General features: G+C 34.6%; 2 protein-coding genes and 1 pseudogene across 9 annotated transcripts in view; 2 read left to right on the forward strand and 1 right to left on the reverse strand.

Annotated features, from left to right (window-relative positions):
- The window catches only part of RFESD (Rieske Fe-S domain containing), an 8,972-nt gene extending 5,972 nt beyond the window's left edge, over nt 1-3,000 (forward strand). For 3 of the 6 annotated variants that reach the window (XM_025047870.1, XM_015590427.2, XM_025047871.1), the window contains 3 exons: nt 362-537; nt 645-679; nt 2,288-3,000. In XM_025047870.1, coding sequence (XP_024903638.1) covers nt 363-537; nt 645-679; nt 2,288-2,551 — 474 coding nt within the window. In that variant the 5' untranslated portion in view covers nt 362 and the 3' untranslated portion in view covers nt 2,552-3,000. The remainder of the gene's footprint in view (nt 1-361; nt 538-644; nt 680-2,287) is intronic. The other 3 variants (XM_015590426.2, XM_006913230.3, XM_015590429.2) reach the window with 2 other exon arrangements.
- Nucleotides 3,001-4,566: 1,566 nt separating this feature from the next.
- The window catches only part of SPATA9 (spermatogenesis associated 9), a 59,204-nt gene continuing 48,497 nt past the window's right edge, over nt 4,567-15,273 (reverse strand). For all 3 annotated transcript variants that reach the window (XM_025047868.1, XM_025047867.1, XM_025047869.1), the window contains 2 exons: nt 9,981-10,076; nt 4,567-5,176 (listed from right to left, as the gene is read on the reverse strand). In XM_025047868.1, coding sequence (XP_024903636.1) covers nt 4,892-5,176; nt 9,981-10,076 — 381 coding nt within the window. In that variant the 3' untranslated portion in view covers nt 4,567-4,891. The remainder of the gene's footprint in view (nt 5,177-9,980; nt 10,077-15,273) is intronic.
- LOC112480677 lies at nt 6,809-6,927 on the forward strand (annotated as a pseudogene).

Below are 15,273 nucleotides of genomic sequence, written 5' to 3' on the forward strand. Positions count from 1 at the left end.
CAGGATGATACAGATGTTGTTTACCATTGAGTTCAATTGGAAAAAAAAGGACAGTGAAACTTTAGTCTCTGTGTCTTTGAAGTTCTGAAATATCCATCATATGAATTGGAATGACTAGTATAAGAGCAGCTTCAAAGTAGGGAGCCCTCCCTAATTTTAGCAAGCTTTAAGAGCCTCTAACTCAAAATCATTATGAACTATAATCCAGTATTTTTTGCTACCAGATGTTTTGCTACCAAAAATGCCTCTATCAGTCTCAGAGAAATCAGATTTATCTTAACAATATTATTATCTCTGAGTTAAGTTGTAGCCAAACTAGTGAAGACCTTTTGCAATTTTCTTTTTTTTTTGGTTCAACTAGCATGGATCTTGATGGCTCTGAACAAGATCCTGAAATGAAGGAATATTCTTCTGTCTGTGTTGGCAGAGAAGATGACATTAAAAAATCCGAAAGAATGACAGCTGTTGTCCATGATAGAGAAGTAGTCATTTTCTACCACAAAGGAGAATATCATGCTATGGATATTCGCTGTTACCGTAAGGTTTTATTTTTCATTTGCAAATCTTATATTTGTTTACTACCACAAAATTATCAAAATTTCAGTTTTTTTAGTAACTAGATGTAATATTCAATTCCTTTTCAGATTCAGGAGGACCTTTACATTTGGGAGAAATAGAGGTATGTAAAATTAAATCTATTCTCAACAAACTCAGATGCTTCCTATTTATATTCATATTTCATTCTGTATTCAAAAATAATCTACATTTGAATTTGGACTATTTTTAATGCATTGAGTGTAACTGCTAATATTCTAGGAAGTCACAGCCCTACAACATAAAGAAAACTATTTCACAGATAAATGTGAGAAACATACATATCTTCTGACCTAGCAATTATACTCTGTGATATCTACCCTACAGATGTAATTGCATAAATGTTTAAGTATATATACATATATATGAGAGGTTCATTGCAGCATTATTTTAATAAAGAATTGATGACAACCTAAATGTTTTAACAATAGGAAACAGTTAAATAAATTATAAATAGCCATGCTACGGAATACTATTAAATTAATGAGGCAGATATATGTGTTGGTATAAGGGAATCAATGATATATTTTTGGGTGAAAAATGCAAGTTATAAAATAATAGGTCTAATGCAACCCCATTTTTAAAATAAAAAAAAATACTTTTTACTTTTTCCACTTCTGCATAGTTTGAATTTTTTCCAATGAGTATATGTTACTTTTATAATGTAACAAAAATATAAATATATATTTTTAAAGAAAGAAACCACACTGAGAGCTTAACTGAGGAAGGGGATGATAGGACTGTCTTACGTCCTTGCATTCCGAAACTAGCTGCCTTATAATTTGTTTTTCTACTTTATAAAACTGGTCTGTCTGTTTGTCTGTGCCTCTCTCACTCTCTCTCTCTCTCTGACTTCATTTACCTAGTTCCACACCTGCCCTGTTAAAGGACACGTGTTTAAATTATGAATGTTAATTTATGAATTATGAAAATGTGAATGTTTGCTAACAGTTCTGTGGTGATACAATATCAGCATTCCTGTCCTTCTGGTGTAGAGAAAAGCAACTGGTAATGATAATGTGGAAAGAATCTTCCTCTGTTTCAGGCCATAATGAAAGCTGGAAGACCATGCTACTCAAACTGTGGTCCACAAAGCAGGAATACTAGTGTCACCTGGGACTTCTTGGAAATGCAGAATCTTGTGCCCGCCCTAGGCCTACTGAATTTAAACAAATCTGCATTTAAGCGAGATGCAGGTGATTCTTGTGCTCTTAAACTTTAAGAAGCACTGCTTTAAGACAGTTAAAAAGTTGAGAATTGACTACTTTGGATCATAAATCATAAGCTTCAGATATTAAGTTCAAGAGAGATTACTAAAAGCATGGGTGCATTCTTCCAGCAGCTAGTGAAAATTCCTTTAGAAGCACATGAAGCCCTTGCCTCATTTCTGTCAAGGAAGTGACTTTGACATCTAATGGATAAACAGCACAGCTGCAGTAACATGGCTACTTCCTGAATTAGTTATCTTCTGATAGAGCTCTCACATACTGGGCTTATAATCAATTACAAAAGAGACTTGATGTCTGCTAAGAGTAGGTTCTGCCTTATGTTGAATAATTTGTCAATGGGAGGAAAAAGAGAAGCTGGCCTGTTATTTAACCTGGTTCTTCTGCAATAGATTCTGGTCTGAGTCTGAGGTTTATTGTGAACATTAGAAATGTCAGACTATTAAATCAATTATTTCCTTCCCTAGGATTTTGATGGACGGCCGTGTATAGTTTGTCCCTGGCATAAATACAAAATTACTTTGGCAACAGGAGAAGGACTATATCAGTCTATAAACCCTAAAGATCCATCAGCAAAACCCAAGTGGTGTTCCAAAGGAGTAAAGCAAAGGATTCATACAGTGACAGTGGACAATGGGAATATTTACGTGACTCTTTCTAATGAACCTTTTAAGTGTGACTCTGATTTTTATGCCACTGGAGACTTCAAAGTAATTAAGAGTCCTTCCTGATAAAATTATATGGCAATGAAAAGTGTTGTGTATGTTTTGAAAATAATAATATATTGTTTAAATAATACCTTGCTTAAATACCAAAGATGATTAATTTTTTCCAGCATAGGCACATTTATTACTTATCGTTAAAAATCATGTAATCTGAGAGGTTCAAAAGCACATGAACTGAGTATGATGTAAGGATTATCATCAGGATTTATAGAATACATTTCATCCAATTTTCTGGATTGATTAGGACCTGAAGGTTATAGATCTGGTATGTGCCTTTTAAGAAGGATGAAAATAATTTGAAGTAACTAAAATGAAGAAAAGGTAAAAAATAACATCTACTAAGAAAAATTTGGGTGGAAAAAAACCTATTTGTTGTAGCAGATTTCATCATGGAAAAGTTTTAATATATACAAAGGAAACAGAATAGTATAATAAACTCCCATCGCCCAACTTCAGCAATTACCAGCATTCTCCCATTCTTGTTTCATTGTTACCTCCATACATTCCTCATCTCCCCTATTTGATTATTATTATTACTTTTTTTTAGGTAAAATTTAAACACATTGAAATGTTTAAATCTTAACTGTCAATTTTTCCAAATATATAGCAGACTTTTTACACTTAAAAAATGCCTTCAAAAATGGGATCAATTTACATGCTGAATTTAAAAATAAGGAACTTATCAGTATGCTGGACATCAAAACCAAATAAACTTTGGCTCAATGTCTCTCCAAACAAGCCAAACAGTCTTAAAGTAGGAAGACACACACAGTTGCTGCCCAACCATGGGAGATGTGAAATCTCCTATTTGGTAAGCCAAAGTACTCTGGATGCCTATATGAAATTTTCAAATACATGGTTTTGGTTTTTTTTAGGGAACTCTGCATATATGTACAACTGTTTCATGTAAGTGTTATAAAGAGAAGAGATATAAGGTGTTGTTCCTCAGAATTCTTTCTGCTGAGTTGATGTTAAGTTGGTTGACCCTGTTTTTATTATGCCAATTATTTGTGACCAGCATTGTTCTGGTTGCCTGGTGTTCACACTGCACTAAATACCCTGAGTGCTGGTCCTCTAAAACTCAGCAGCACATAGAATATAAGAGTTAGTGGAACCAGAAAGACCTAGGATGAGCAGAATATGAATTTGGAGTGAGAAGAGTTGTTTGTCAAGATTGGAACCTAGTCTCAAAGAACAGCAATCTTCTTAGTGACACTGGATTGAATTAAGGCTCCAAACCTAATACCTAGCATTCTAAGGAGCCCACCTGGACTCTTTTCCTTGATTATTATAAAAATAACAAGTGAATAAAGTATGCATCATTAAGGCTATGCTTATAGAACCCTTTGCTACATATTATTACATTTCTTTTTCTGATGCAATTTGGGTAGCATGAGATAATACAACACTTGATACATTTTTCAGACTACCAGTAAAGATCCAGGCTTGAGCTTTGTATAAATACTGTTTATGGCAGCAGCTACTCAGCAGGTACAGGAAATGTATTATCTTTGGGATGGGGACATCCCAACCTATTATATTAGATGCTAATCCTCCAGTGACCAGTCAGGTCTTAACATGTGGCCAGAACTTAAAATTCATGAAAGAAACGAAAGTACCTTCTATAGATAAAACCATGGCCCTAGTTTGCAAGGCCAATTACAGAAGTATTTTCTCTCAGGATCCAGTGGCAACAATGAGTAATATGGACTTGATTTCTGGTTCTAGATTTGGTACTCTAAATCTGGAAATAAAAAATGTCCTGTCATGTTCTGTCCTCATATATAGAAATTTTCTCATCAGATTTGTAAATAATACCGTTTTAGAAATTTATGGCGTCTATGAATTGTAAGTCCTTCATAATTTACAGATAAGTTATACAAGAATTGATAATAGGCAGACTCAAACTATGCAGCCTGTATATAGAAAACAAATACTCTTTTAAAAATATCTCTGAAAAAGATATGTAGCATTTTGACAGGGTTGGGTTTTTTTCCCTCCTAGAAAAATAATTGAAAAGATACTTGAAACAAATCTTTAATAAAAACATAAATATATTATAAATATACCCATATTATAAACCACAGCATAAAATCTAACCCACCAAAATGGTACATTTTCTTGTTCATTACAAAATATATAGTTAGTTATACATATATTCTAAATCAAGATTCATTTCATTTTCTTTACCATATACTTAAGAATGACATTTTATTAGTAATTCCTCACCCCCCCCCTTTTTTTTAAAGTAGAGCAGTCAGTGTATGAAAATTAATTTACTAGTTTCGTCAGATGAAATGTCAGATAACTCTTAGGCTCTATTAAGATATTTGTGTTCATATTTGTTCATTCATTCATTTCAGTTGACTGGTCAAATACAGAATGTAAAACCTGGATCTTATTACTCAACTTAGTAGGAAGTTTGGGGCGATTGGAAATACTGTCTGGCTTCTCCGGTAATGACCTGTAAGGTTTTGCTTTGATTTCACCTTCAGGAAACATAGGCTCAGAAAGAACAGGTTCAGAAAAGGCTTTTCTGATATTTTCACTCTCCTCTCTGTTTTGCCTTATGGATTCTTCTTCTTGGAAAATTTTCTTTACCTTCTCCAATACAGCATTAACACAGACTGTCTAATAAAAAAAAAATTGAAAAATGAATTTTCTTTTTAAGCTACTAAACTTACAGATAGAAAGTCTAATAAAATGTTTAACATAAAGCTATTAATCTACATATTCTAATAAAGAAGCACTTCCTTTCAGGAACCCCTGGCACATGGTAAACATCAGGAGATTGATTCCTTGTTCTAAATATATTATTGCTCCATAATCTAGAAAGAAAATTAAAACCTACTATGATTCAATAAAGAATGTTTTACATCTTGTCTCAATTCATTAGATGTTTTACATTTTTATTCTGATTTAATTATTAAATGAAACATTTCCTTTATTCTCCTGATTTAATTAAATGAAATGTTTTCTGAAAGCTGGAATTTGTCTCCAAACATGATAATATCTCAAAGTAGGTTTTTGTTATTGCTCTCCCACCCCACCCGGGACTTTGCTTAAACCTATGTGTACAACTGGAAGGGCATAAACATGTTGGTTAAGAATTTAGTAAGCTAGTAGATCAATGATTTTTAAGCAAACATGTGATCCACTTTCCCTCAGAAAATGCCATTCAGTACTTTAAGAAAGTGTCAGAAAACAAAACATATAGAGAAAAATAATTTCAAAAACAGTGTCACTAAGAACTATATCCATTAAACTTATTCTGTAAGTTTACTAATGATGAAGATGGTGATATGTCAAGTATTTAAGGCAAGCAACAAAATAATAAAATCCATGAAATAAGACCTAGATTAACTAGCAGAGATGCTTCAAGGTGATAACTGGCTGTAAACACTTAGAACATTTTCAGAGAGTAATAGAGAAAGAACTACAGGGCTCAGCTTGAAGCACCTCAATTTTCTCCTGACCTGTCTCCCTCCTACTATAAAATGGAGAAACATCAGATGCTTTCTTTTACTTCCCTGTAGTTAGCTTGTGCCCACACGACCCTGTTCTGGCCAAAGAAATAAAATACGTCTGTTGGGGAGGAAGTCAAGAGGATTTTTGGAAAAGTTTTTTCTCCTGAAAAGAAAGACTGTCTTTTGCCTCTACCTATTCCCCTCCTTCCTGCTTTAGACACTGATATGGATGTGATACCGTAAGAACCAAAAAGAACAAACAGGATAGCAGAAGAGAAAGACAGAGAAGCCTTGGGTTTATGATGACATTGTAGATCCACTATACAAACCCGGGAACTGCTTAAGTCCAGGCTTCTAATCAAGTGGAATATTTAAATGTCTTTATCTATTAAGGCACTATTAGGAATTTTTTATTACTTGCATCCAAGTATATCCAAACTTAGAGCTATAAAATTTGAGGTCCATCACTTCTAGCTGCGAGCAATTTCATCCATTTATCCCAAATATGATTATTTTCTATGTATGTGAAAAAGGTTGGGAAGCCCTATCCTATTTGACACATATCTTCTTTCCTCACCTATAAAATTTCATCTTGGCCTATTCTAACCACTTCTGTCTCAGAAAATGAAAGGTCTTGATCAAAGTGAGTATCTGTCTTTGCGTTTAACCTATACCCTCTCATCTTCCCTATCAGTTATTCCCTGCCTCTTCAACCTCTCATTCTTGACTGGCTCTACCCCTTCAGCCTGTAACATGCTCATGTATCTTCCATCCTAAAATATAAAATTAAAAATCCATCTACGGCCATGTTACCCTGAACAAGCCCGATCTCATCTGATCTTGGAAGCCAAGCAGGGTCGGGCCTGGTTAGTACTTGGATGGGAGACCACCCAGGAAGACCAGGTGCTGTAGGTATAAAAAAATAAAATAAAATAAAATATAAAATCAAATAAAGGGATTATAAACTGACGAGGTCCTTGCAATTTGTGAGGTCAACCAAGGGTTGCCTCACCTAAAAAAAATAAAATAATTAAAATAAATAAAAATCCCAGGGACCCTTTTTTCCCTCTTGGTGGCTACACACTCCCTCTTGACCAAACCAGAATGTATATTCACATTTTCTATTTTATCATCTCTTCACTCCAAAGCTTGCTTATTTGTCTTTCTTGTCCCATCACACCACTGAAGTAGTTCTCCAGATGGTTAATTCCAACATCTTTACCACTAGATCTAAAGAACACTTTCAACTCTTCATTTTACTTGACTTTCTCAGCTTATATTTGACACTTAACCACTTAAAACTCTGAGTCTCCATTTCCTTGACACTGTTTCTCATTCTCTTCCTACTTTTCTGATTATTGTTTCTTTGTCTCCTTCATGGATTTCTTCTTAGCTCAACTTAAATGTTGCTATTCTTCACATTTCTGTTGACTTTGCACTCTTTTCACTTGGCATGGTTCCACTTAGGGTATTAACTTTAAACATGTATGGTATTTGCCTTCAAAACCATAATTCCAGACCTGACCCCTCCTAGGTCTTATATATGACCTATTATCCAGTCACCAAAAATTGTTTCTATTACCTACTTAGAAAGTTAATAGCATGACAAATCATGTGGGATGATTTCAAAGCCTTTTTGAAATTAAGAGTTAATTTTGGTGTTGGTCTGGTTTATTTTAGTTTTGCCATAGCCATTTCATCCCACCCATTTCTGCAGCGTGTTTGTATCCTAGCTCAACTGAATGCCAATTTTGTATGAAATTCGCATGTAAGATATTGAGCACGTCTCAAAAATTCTAAACACTTGCAAAGTATTCATTTAATAAATTCAGTTTTTTTAACTATAAATGTGTTTAAAAGTAATTTATTTTACTTTTTTCTCCAAGATGTTATGGCTATTCTTGACCCCTTTACATTTACATTCTTGACCCTATAAATTTTAGAATAAACTAGTCAACTTACACACACACCCCCCTCAGATTTGAACTGGGATTGCACTGAATCTATAGATTATAGGGAAATTTTAATCTTTATTATTTTATGTTTCAATATGACCAAAAATATTAACAAAGATGTTCAAAACCTCTAACCCCACCAAAAAAAATTTAAGAGAAATTTAAGAAGACCTAAATAGAGGGATATACCTTATTCATAGATTGGAAAGAGGACTTATTCTACCAGTTATTAAGACTTATTATAAAGCTCCTGTAAATAAGTGTTGAATTGGTGCAAGAATAGACAACTAAACCAACTGTATAGAATAGACAGTCTATAAACAGATCTACATTTGTAAGGACACTTGATTTATGACAAAAGAAATGTTCTGGGGAGATTGAAAAAAGGTTTTTTCCCTAATATATTGAGTTAGTTCAAGTGGATACTAATGGAGGAAAAATTTGACCCTTATCTTATACCAATTCCAGATGGATTATAAATCTAAAAGCAAAAGGTAAAATAATAAAGCTCCTAAAATATATCAGAGGGAATAGTTTCATCACCTCGGGTGTACATCAAAATTCCCTAATTAAGACATATAAAGCATTTAACATAAATAAAAACATTAAAAAACTGGACTACATTAAAATTAAGAACTTCTATTTTAAAAGACACGGCTAAAGGAGTGAAAAGGTAAGTCACAGAATAAAAGAAATTTTCCCATATGTAACCAAAAGAGGGCTTGTTCCTAGAATACACTTTTAAAATACAAATCAATAATGAAAAGATGGACGACTCAAGAAAAAATTAGAAGAGATAACAGAAATTCACAAAAAAGATACCTAAATGTCCAATTAATTTATTAAAAGGTACTCAATCTCATTAATAGTCAAGAAAATGTAAGTTAAAACCACAGTGTGGTAATACTACATACCCACAAGAATGGCTAAAGTGGAAAAGTTTGATAATACCAAGTGTCATTGAAGAAGTAGAGCTTCTGGGACTCTATCTTCTGGTATCAACTAATAAAACCCTTTTGGAAAACAGGCAATATCTACTAGAGATAACACATGCATATTCTATGGTCCACCAATTTCACCAAAACATATGTACAAGAATATTCATAGCATCTGCTTCACAAGCAGCTAAAACTAAATAATCTAGATGTTCAATAGTAGGATGGATAAATGGTGATATAAATAGTCAATCAATAGAATACTGCACAGCAATGAAGGTCAACAAACTACTGCTACAGGCATCAAATGAATGAATCTCACAATGATAATGTGAAGCAAAAGAAGACATACAAAAGAATATATAGTAAATGTTTTCATTTATAAAAAATTCAAACGAAACTCTCTGATAGTAGAAGGATAAATAGTGGTTGCCTTCACAGAATAGGTTAGTGATTGTGAGGAGGACAAAAGAGAAGCTTCCAGAATGATGGTAATGTTTTGTTTCTTGATCCGTACAGTATATAGGTTAATAGATTTTGTGATAATTCATCAAGCTGTGTACTTTTCTCTTTGTAATACTTTTTTTTTTTTTTCAAATTTTAAGTATAAATGGTAAGTATAAATGGCAATGGAGTAAAAGAAAATAACCCTTTATAATTTATAAAACCTTTTATATTTTTGTCATGCTTTTTAATGGGCCTTTTTTTGAATTACAGCATTTGTAATTCAAAACACACTTTTTAAAACATATATTTGTGTTCCCCAAAATCACACACCTAAATAATGGAATACTGAATTTTAGCCAACCACAGCATGATGGCTGAAACAAACACCAACTAAATGAAAGCAAAAACAAAATGTTTTGACTAAGTAGTAACAAACTTTATAAAAATAAAATAATTTTAGTTATTTAAGCAAATTAGCTTTTAGTGGATTGAAGTAAATTTTTAATGTAAAATTATTTTGTACAACAAGAGAATAGTACCTTGGTTTATGAATAGACTGTACAGTATATCTCTAACATTACATAAAAATAGGTATATTTATTTCTAGATTCCAATAATTTTCTTAACTTACCAAATAAATGAGTGCTGCATATGAAGCACATATTATGCTAGTTAAAGCAGTCTTTGCTGGAAAGGAAATAATTTCAAACAAAGAACCCTTTCTGGCCTGAAAAAACAGAAGAGAGTTTTCTTATCAAAACAAAAGTTTTCAATGTCACAATGTTAAATTTTACAATGTTATTGTAAGAATTTAAATGAGAATTTAAATATTTCTTTCTAAAGAAAATCATCTACTTTAGATCTCTCTGGGTTTTTTTACATCCTGAAAATATATTAATTAATTTTTCTCCTTTTACAGAAAGATATTCTTTTTTGCTAATCAAAACCTATGACAAATCTATGAAAAACCTTGCATTTCCAAAATCTAAATTACCTTAACTTTTTTACATTTACCAAGTGCTCACTAGGGGGTGCTGCTGTGCATGTTAGAAGAACAGTCTTCTTTGTTCAAATTCATGTAATCATCCTTTACAAAATTACTCATTTCTTCAATTAAGCAAAATATTGAACATTTTCTGGAGATGAATGACCAGCTTGGAAATGTTAATCATGAGACTGCTGAAGGCCAGCATTAACCTTAGATGATCATCGAGCTTCAGGAAGTGCTCTGTGCTCATATCCAGCATGCACTTTGGAAACGCAGAGAAGGTTTACACCAATAATGAATCTGTCTCTCAGATGCTTCTAGCTTCTGGTAATAGAAAGTGTCCCTGCCTAAAATATAATAGTATAACATATTCAGTTTAAGGGAACAATGCTCTTATAGGCCACCTATGTCGCCTTGAGCAGGATATGAAATGAGGACATTAGGAAAAACATCCCCTTCCCATTCAGCAGTGCAGTGGCAGTTAGCCATGCTCCTCTGAAGAGCCAAGCCATCAATGAATGCCTTCAATAACTCTCAAAAGGTACAGGCTGTAGCGAATAAAATCATGTAATCGCACAGCAAAAATGCACACAAACTAGAAAGAACAGTATGTATGTATTCATTAAAAAGTTACTTATAACATTGACAAACCAAAGCAATTGATGATAGAGTGATTAGGTAAATTATGCTATATCCACTCAATGGTTTACTGCAGCCTTTGAAAAGGTACCTCTAAAGAACATGTGATAACATTTTATTGAACAACATTTATAAGGCACTGTGTACCAAGTCCTGTTCTAAGTGCTTGTCATTGTAGTAAACTGTTTTTGCTCCCTGCTGTTCCAACTGACTGATGAACAAAATTACCCATCACAATTTCCCTTCTTCTCTCAAGAGATTTATGGAATGCTGAACCCAAGAATTCTATCTATCCTAGTGGCTAAGGGATGGCAGTGGGGGTGGGGATTCCCTTCTTATTCCCAATCTTTGAGGCCACACCAACTCCTAGACATAGGAATAGGTAGGGGCAGTTTTAGCCCCCTCCATAAATCAGTCTTGACAATTTCCCAGCAATTCCTGACTTCTGGAAAGAGTTTCCAGGAAATGAAGCAGCTGTTGCTGTTTCCCTCTTGCTAGAAGAATCAAAATGATAGATAGCGTGCCTTCAAATTCTACTATTAGGCTACAAGGAGACATCTGTTATATGAGTAGAGAGAAGATTCAGACATTAGGAAGGAAAGCAGGTACACTTCAACAAAATGCCTCCTAGTAGAGTAAATAATTACAAGTTTGTGAATTTTTGAATGTTAAATAGGAGGTCCATATTCAATAGCTGGTAAACCATATACAAAAAAAAAAAGCAGGGTCTGCATGCATAAGAAATTATTCTATTTCTGTTTCACTGCATCTTTCTTTTTCAGATTTGCCTTTCACCTAAAAGTAATTTAAATTGAGTAGTTTCAAAATAAATTATGTATTTAACACGTTATGCTTCTGAATGACGAATCTGTATGTTGTCTAAGGGCCACTTTTTTGCTATTTTAATGCTTTTAATGAATACTTGCTATTCCTGTGACAAATCATCCCTGTAGAAAATACATTTATTTACTCCAAAATTCATGTGGCTACTGGCAAGTGGCCATTTTTCAATTTTATGACTCACTTGCAATACATGTTTTTTCATATTATACCCTGTTTCATTTCTGGCTTACTATGAGCAGGGACAGTATATAGTAAAAACTGAAATAAATAAACAGGAGAAATTTGGTAAATGGGAGGCTTTACTTAGATTGCCTTGGCTTAGTTCAAAACTTTTATCTTTGTTGTTATATTAATTGTATGTCATTTGCATATTTAAGTTAAAAGTATCTTGGTATCAATATTATGCCCATATAGTTCTTTTTTTAAAAAAAATTGGTGATATTAACACGTAAGCTATATAGATATTTCAACAGTAAAAACATTTCAATCTCTAACTAAATTTCTCCCACATAATTTTGACTGCCTCATCTCATAAAAGAACTATGTTCGCTTTATTTTCACTAATAATGAGGAAAATCACAAAAAGCAAACTATAAGCAGATTAGAAAATAAAGATCTACTCATAGATGACTTAAAGGTTAGAAAACTCCCAGGCTCGACTTAGTTTACGTTGTCCAAAAACACCTTGATGAGGGATATCAAGGGAATAATAGGAAAAACTCACACAGTGATTCACAAGTAAGTACTGTAAGAAGAGCTGACTGCTGTTAATAGATAGGTCCAGAAAAAAGTGCTTCCTGTAAGTTTGGGAAAGCTGTATGACCATGTCTTTGCTTAGCAACCCACAATACTCATGAAGACAGGAAAGACTCCTCACAGTCCACAGTAAAGAAACCTATTTGACTTTGTTTATCCCAATATTAACATCCGGTGGGGCACTGTTCTTGAATAAGCTCTTAATCAGGTGGTCCTATAAAAGCTCAAATGCCACACCCTCTTGGCCAAAATGGAGAATTCTGTCTTCAAGATGCCAGTGGTACTGCTTTCTAGGAATCGTCCATTTTCCCAGGGTCTTGAATAACACCACCCAAGACAGCCTCACGGCATGCCCGTCCATGGACCTACAAAAGTTCCTGATATTTGTGAGGTTTATAGTTTAAACCTCAAACTGGAGTTTACCTTGGAGGTTTAGGGATGAGGAAGAAACTTTACTTAGAAAAGCATCTGACCTTTATTCTGAAAAAGGGAACACAAGTCACCGGGATTTACCTATGACACAGGCATTTTAAAGGCTGAGGGTTTTCTACACTTTTGCCTATATTTTGCCTACACCACTCTACAGTGCCTGTACAAAGTAGAAACAGTCATCTCTGATGCCACTATAAGGAAGATTCTATCACAGGAAGAGCTCCTGGTCCTGTGGCCTTGGTCTGGCCTGCCAAAGTCAACAACTATGTCTGGGAGCTGACGTGTCTTGGCTGAAGTCAGCACTCAAGTTGATTATCTAGGTCACTGCAGCTTAGAGCAGCTGCAAACATCACTCAGCCAGGCAGTTTACAAACCAAAGCAGATGCACCTTTCTTTGAGTACTGGTGCTAGGAATGTTAAAAATTACCAGGATATTCTCTATTCAGTTTTCCATTCCTGAGGCCCTTTATAGAACTAGCAGATATATCACTACAACCTCAGCCACACAGAACCTGGAAAGGTTTGAGAAGCAACCTGACTGAGCACCGATAGAGCCAGATATAAAGTCTTTTTAACAAGGTGGCCAGCTGGAAATTCGTAGCCCCAGCTCTCTGTGCTTGTGTCACAACAAGCCATCAGAATCCCTCCGGGTCACCTGTATCAGTTGGATCTTTGAATAGTTCATATTTGGTATATCTTTGAATATGCTAAGATATTCAGGAAATGCTCTGGAACTGATCATCCAACCGAAAAGGCCTGGGTAGATTGTCAATGGAGCTTCTGTGATAGTGTCCATTCTCTAATTACCTCGAGGAGACCATTTCTATATGCTTCATCTCAGATCACATTAAAGGGCTAAAACTCTATCCTAGTTATAGTAAGTGTCCTAATGAAAACACTCCTCTATTCTGTGTTCTTGAGGGAGATAATCTGCCTGACTGGAGAGCCCAGCTACATAATATCCAACAGAATTTTGGTAAAACCATTTACAATGCTGTAGGTAGATCATCCTCTCATCAGTGATGAGACAGAACACATGAAGAGGATCTTTGACACATACCTACAAATACATTAACAAGGCAGCTTTCTCTCCTATATAAAGTGATGTCCTTCATGCATCTACAAAGTATACCCCCTTGTATAGCAATTCCAGATTTCACTCCTTTTACTTCTGTACACCACAAAATTCCACCTTGACACACACAGCCTCACAATTCTTGAATTCATGTTGGAATCCACACTGGGTTTGTTGAACTCTGTCACTTTAGGAAGGGACAGCAGTGTACCAAAGCTGGTATAGGTCCTCTGTGCTTTGCCACTTACTTCTCAGCATACTCTAGTACTGTGATATCCTCTATTCACAATCCATTGACCTCCACCACCCCTCAGACATCATTCTGTTGCTTCTTTGACTATCCAGGCCATCGTCTTCACTATTTATACTTATATTTCAGCCATCAGATTCAGACTTTCGGGTTTGAGATATCTTGTTTTCTTTCTTGCTACAACTTAAGTTTCCTCTGTGAGGCAATTCTGATTCTCTGCCCTAGCTAATACATATGACCCAAGTAAAGCTTCTTCCTCACTCCCACCCTCGAGGACCCTGGAATCTCTGACCTGGCACTGTTTCCACTTGTCTCACTCCAGCCATGTAGAACTACTTACATTTTCTAAGTAAGTCATGCTTTCTTCTCTCATCTCAGCATCTTAATATGTACTGTTCTCTTCCTAGAATGATTCTCCTACTTATTTACCTGGCTAATTTCTCCTCCTTCAAGTCTCAGATCAAGTATCATCTTCGAGAAAGCCTACACTGACTACTCTTTGCAATCACGTGCTCCTTGTTGATACTTCCATAGTATATTTTGCACACTCAATCGTGCACTTGCTACACTTCACCAGCATTGCGTACTTACTATCATTCCCACAGTTCATAAGGCAAGGGTGAGACATCTATAAATACCTAGTACCTAAACTAGTGATTTTACAGGCCGGGTTTTCAATAAATATTTGTTGAATGAATGAAAAAGTAGAATTACTTTACTTCCCTCCAAAAAACTCTACCATCTTATATTAAAATTTGTAAAAGATATTAAGAAGTAAAGCTGAAGGATATCTAGTTCCTGCAACATGGCAGACTGAGCTAATGGGGAACTTCTCACACAGGAAAATCTACAAATGCTATATAAAATCATAGTTCAAAATTTTAATATAAAACGAAGTTGAAAGGTAGAAAGAGAGGAAGGAAGGAAGGAAGGAAGGAAGG

This window comes from Pteropus alecto, unplaced genomic scaffold (assembly GCF_000325575.1).
Source record: "Pteropus alecto unplaced genomic scaffold, ASM32557v1 scaffold20, whole genome shotgun sequence".
Taxonomy (NCBI): Eukaryota; Metazoa; Chordata; class Mammalia; order Chiroptera; family Pteropodidae; genus Pteropus; species Pteropus alecto.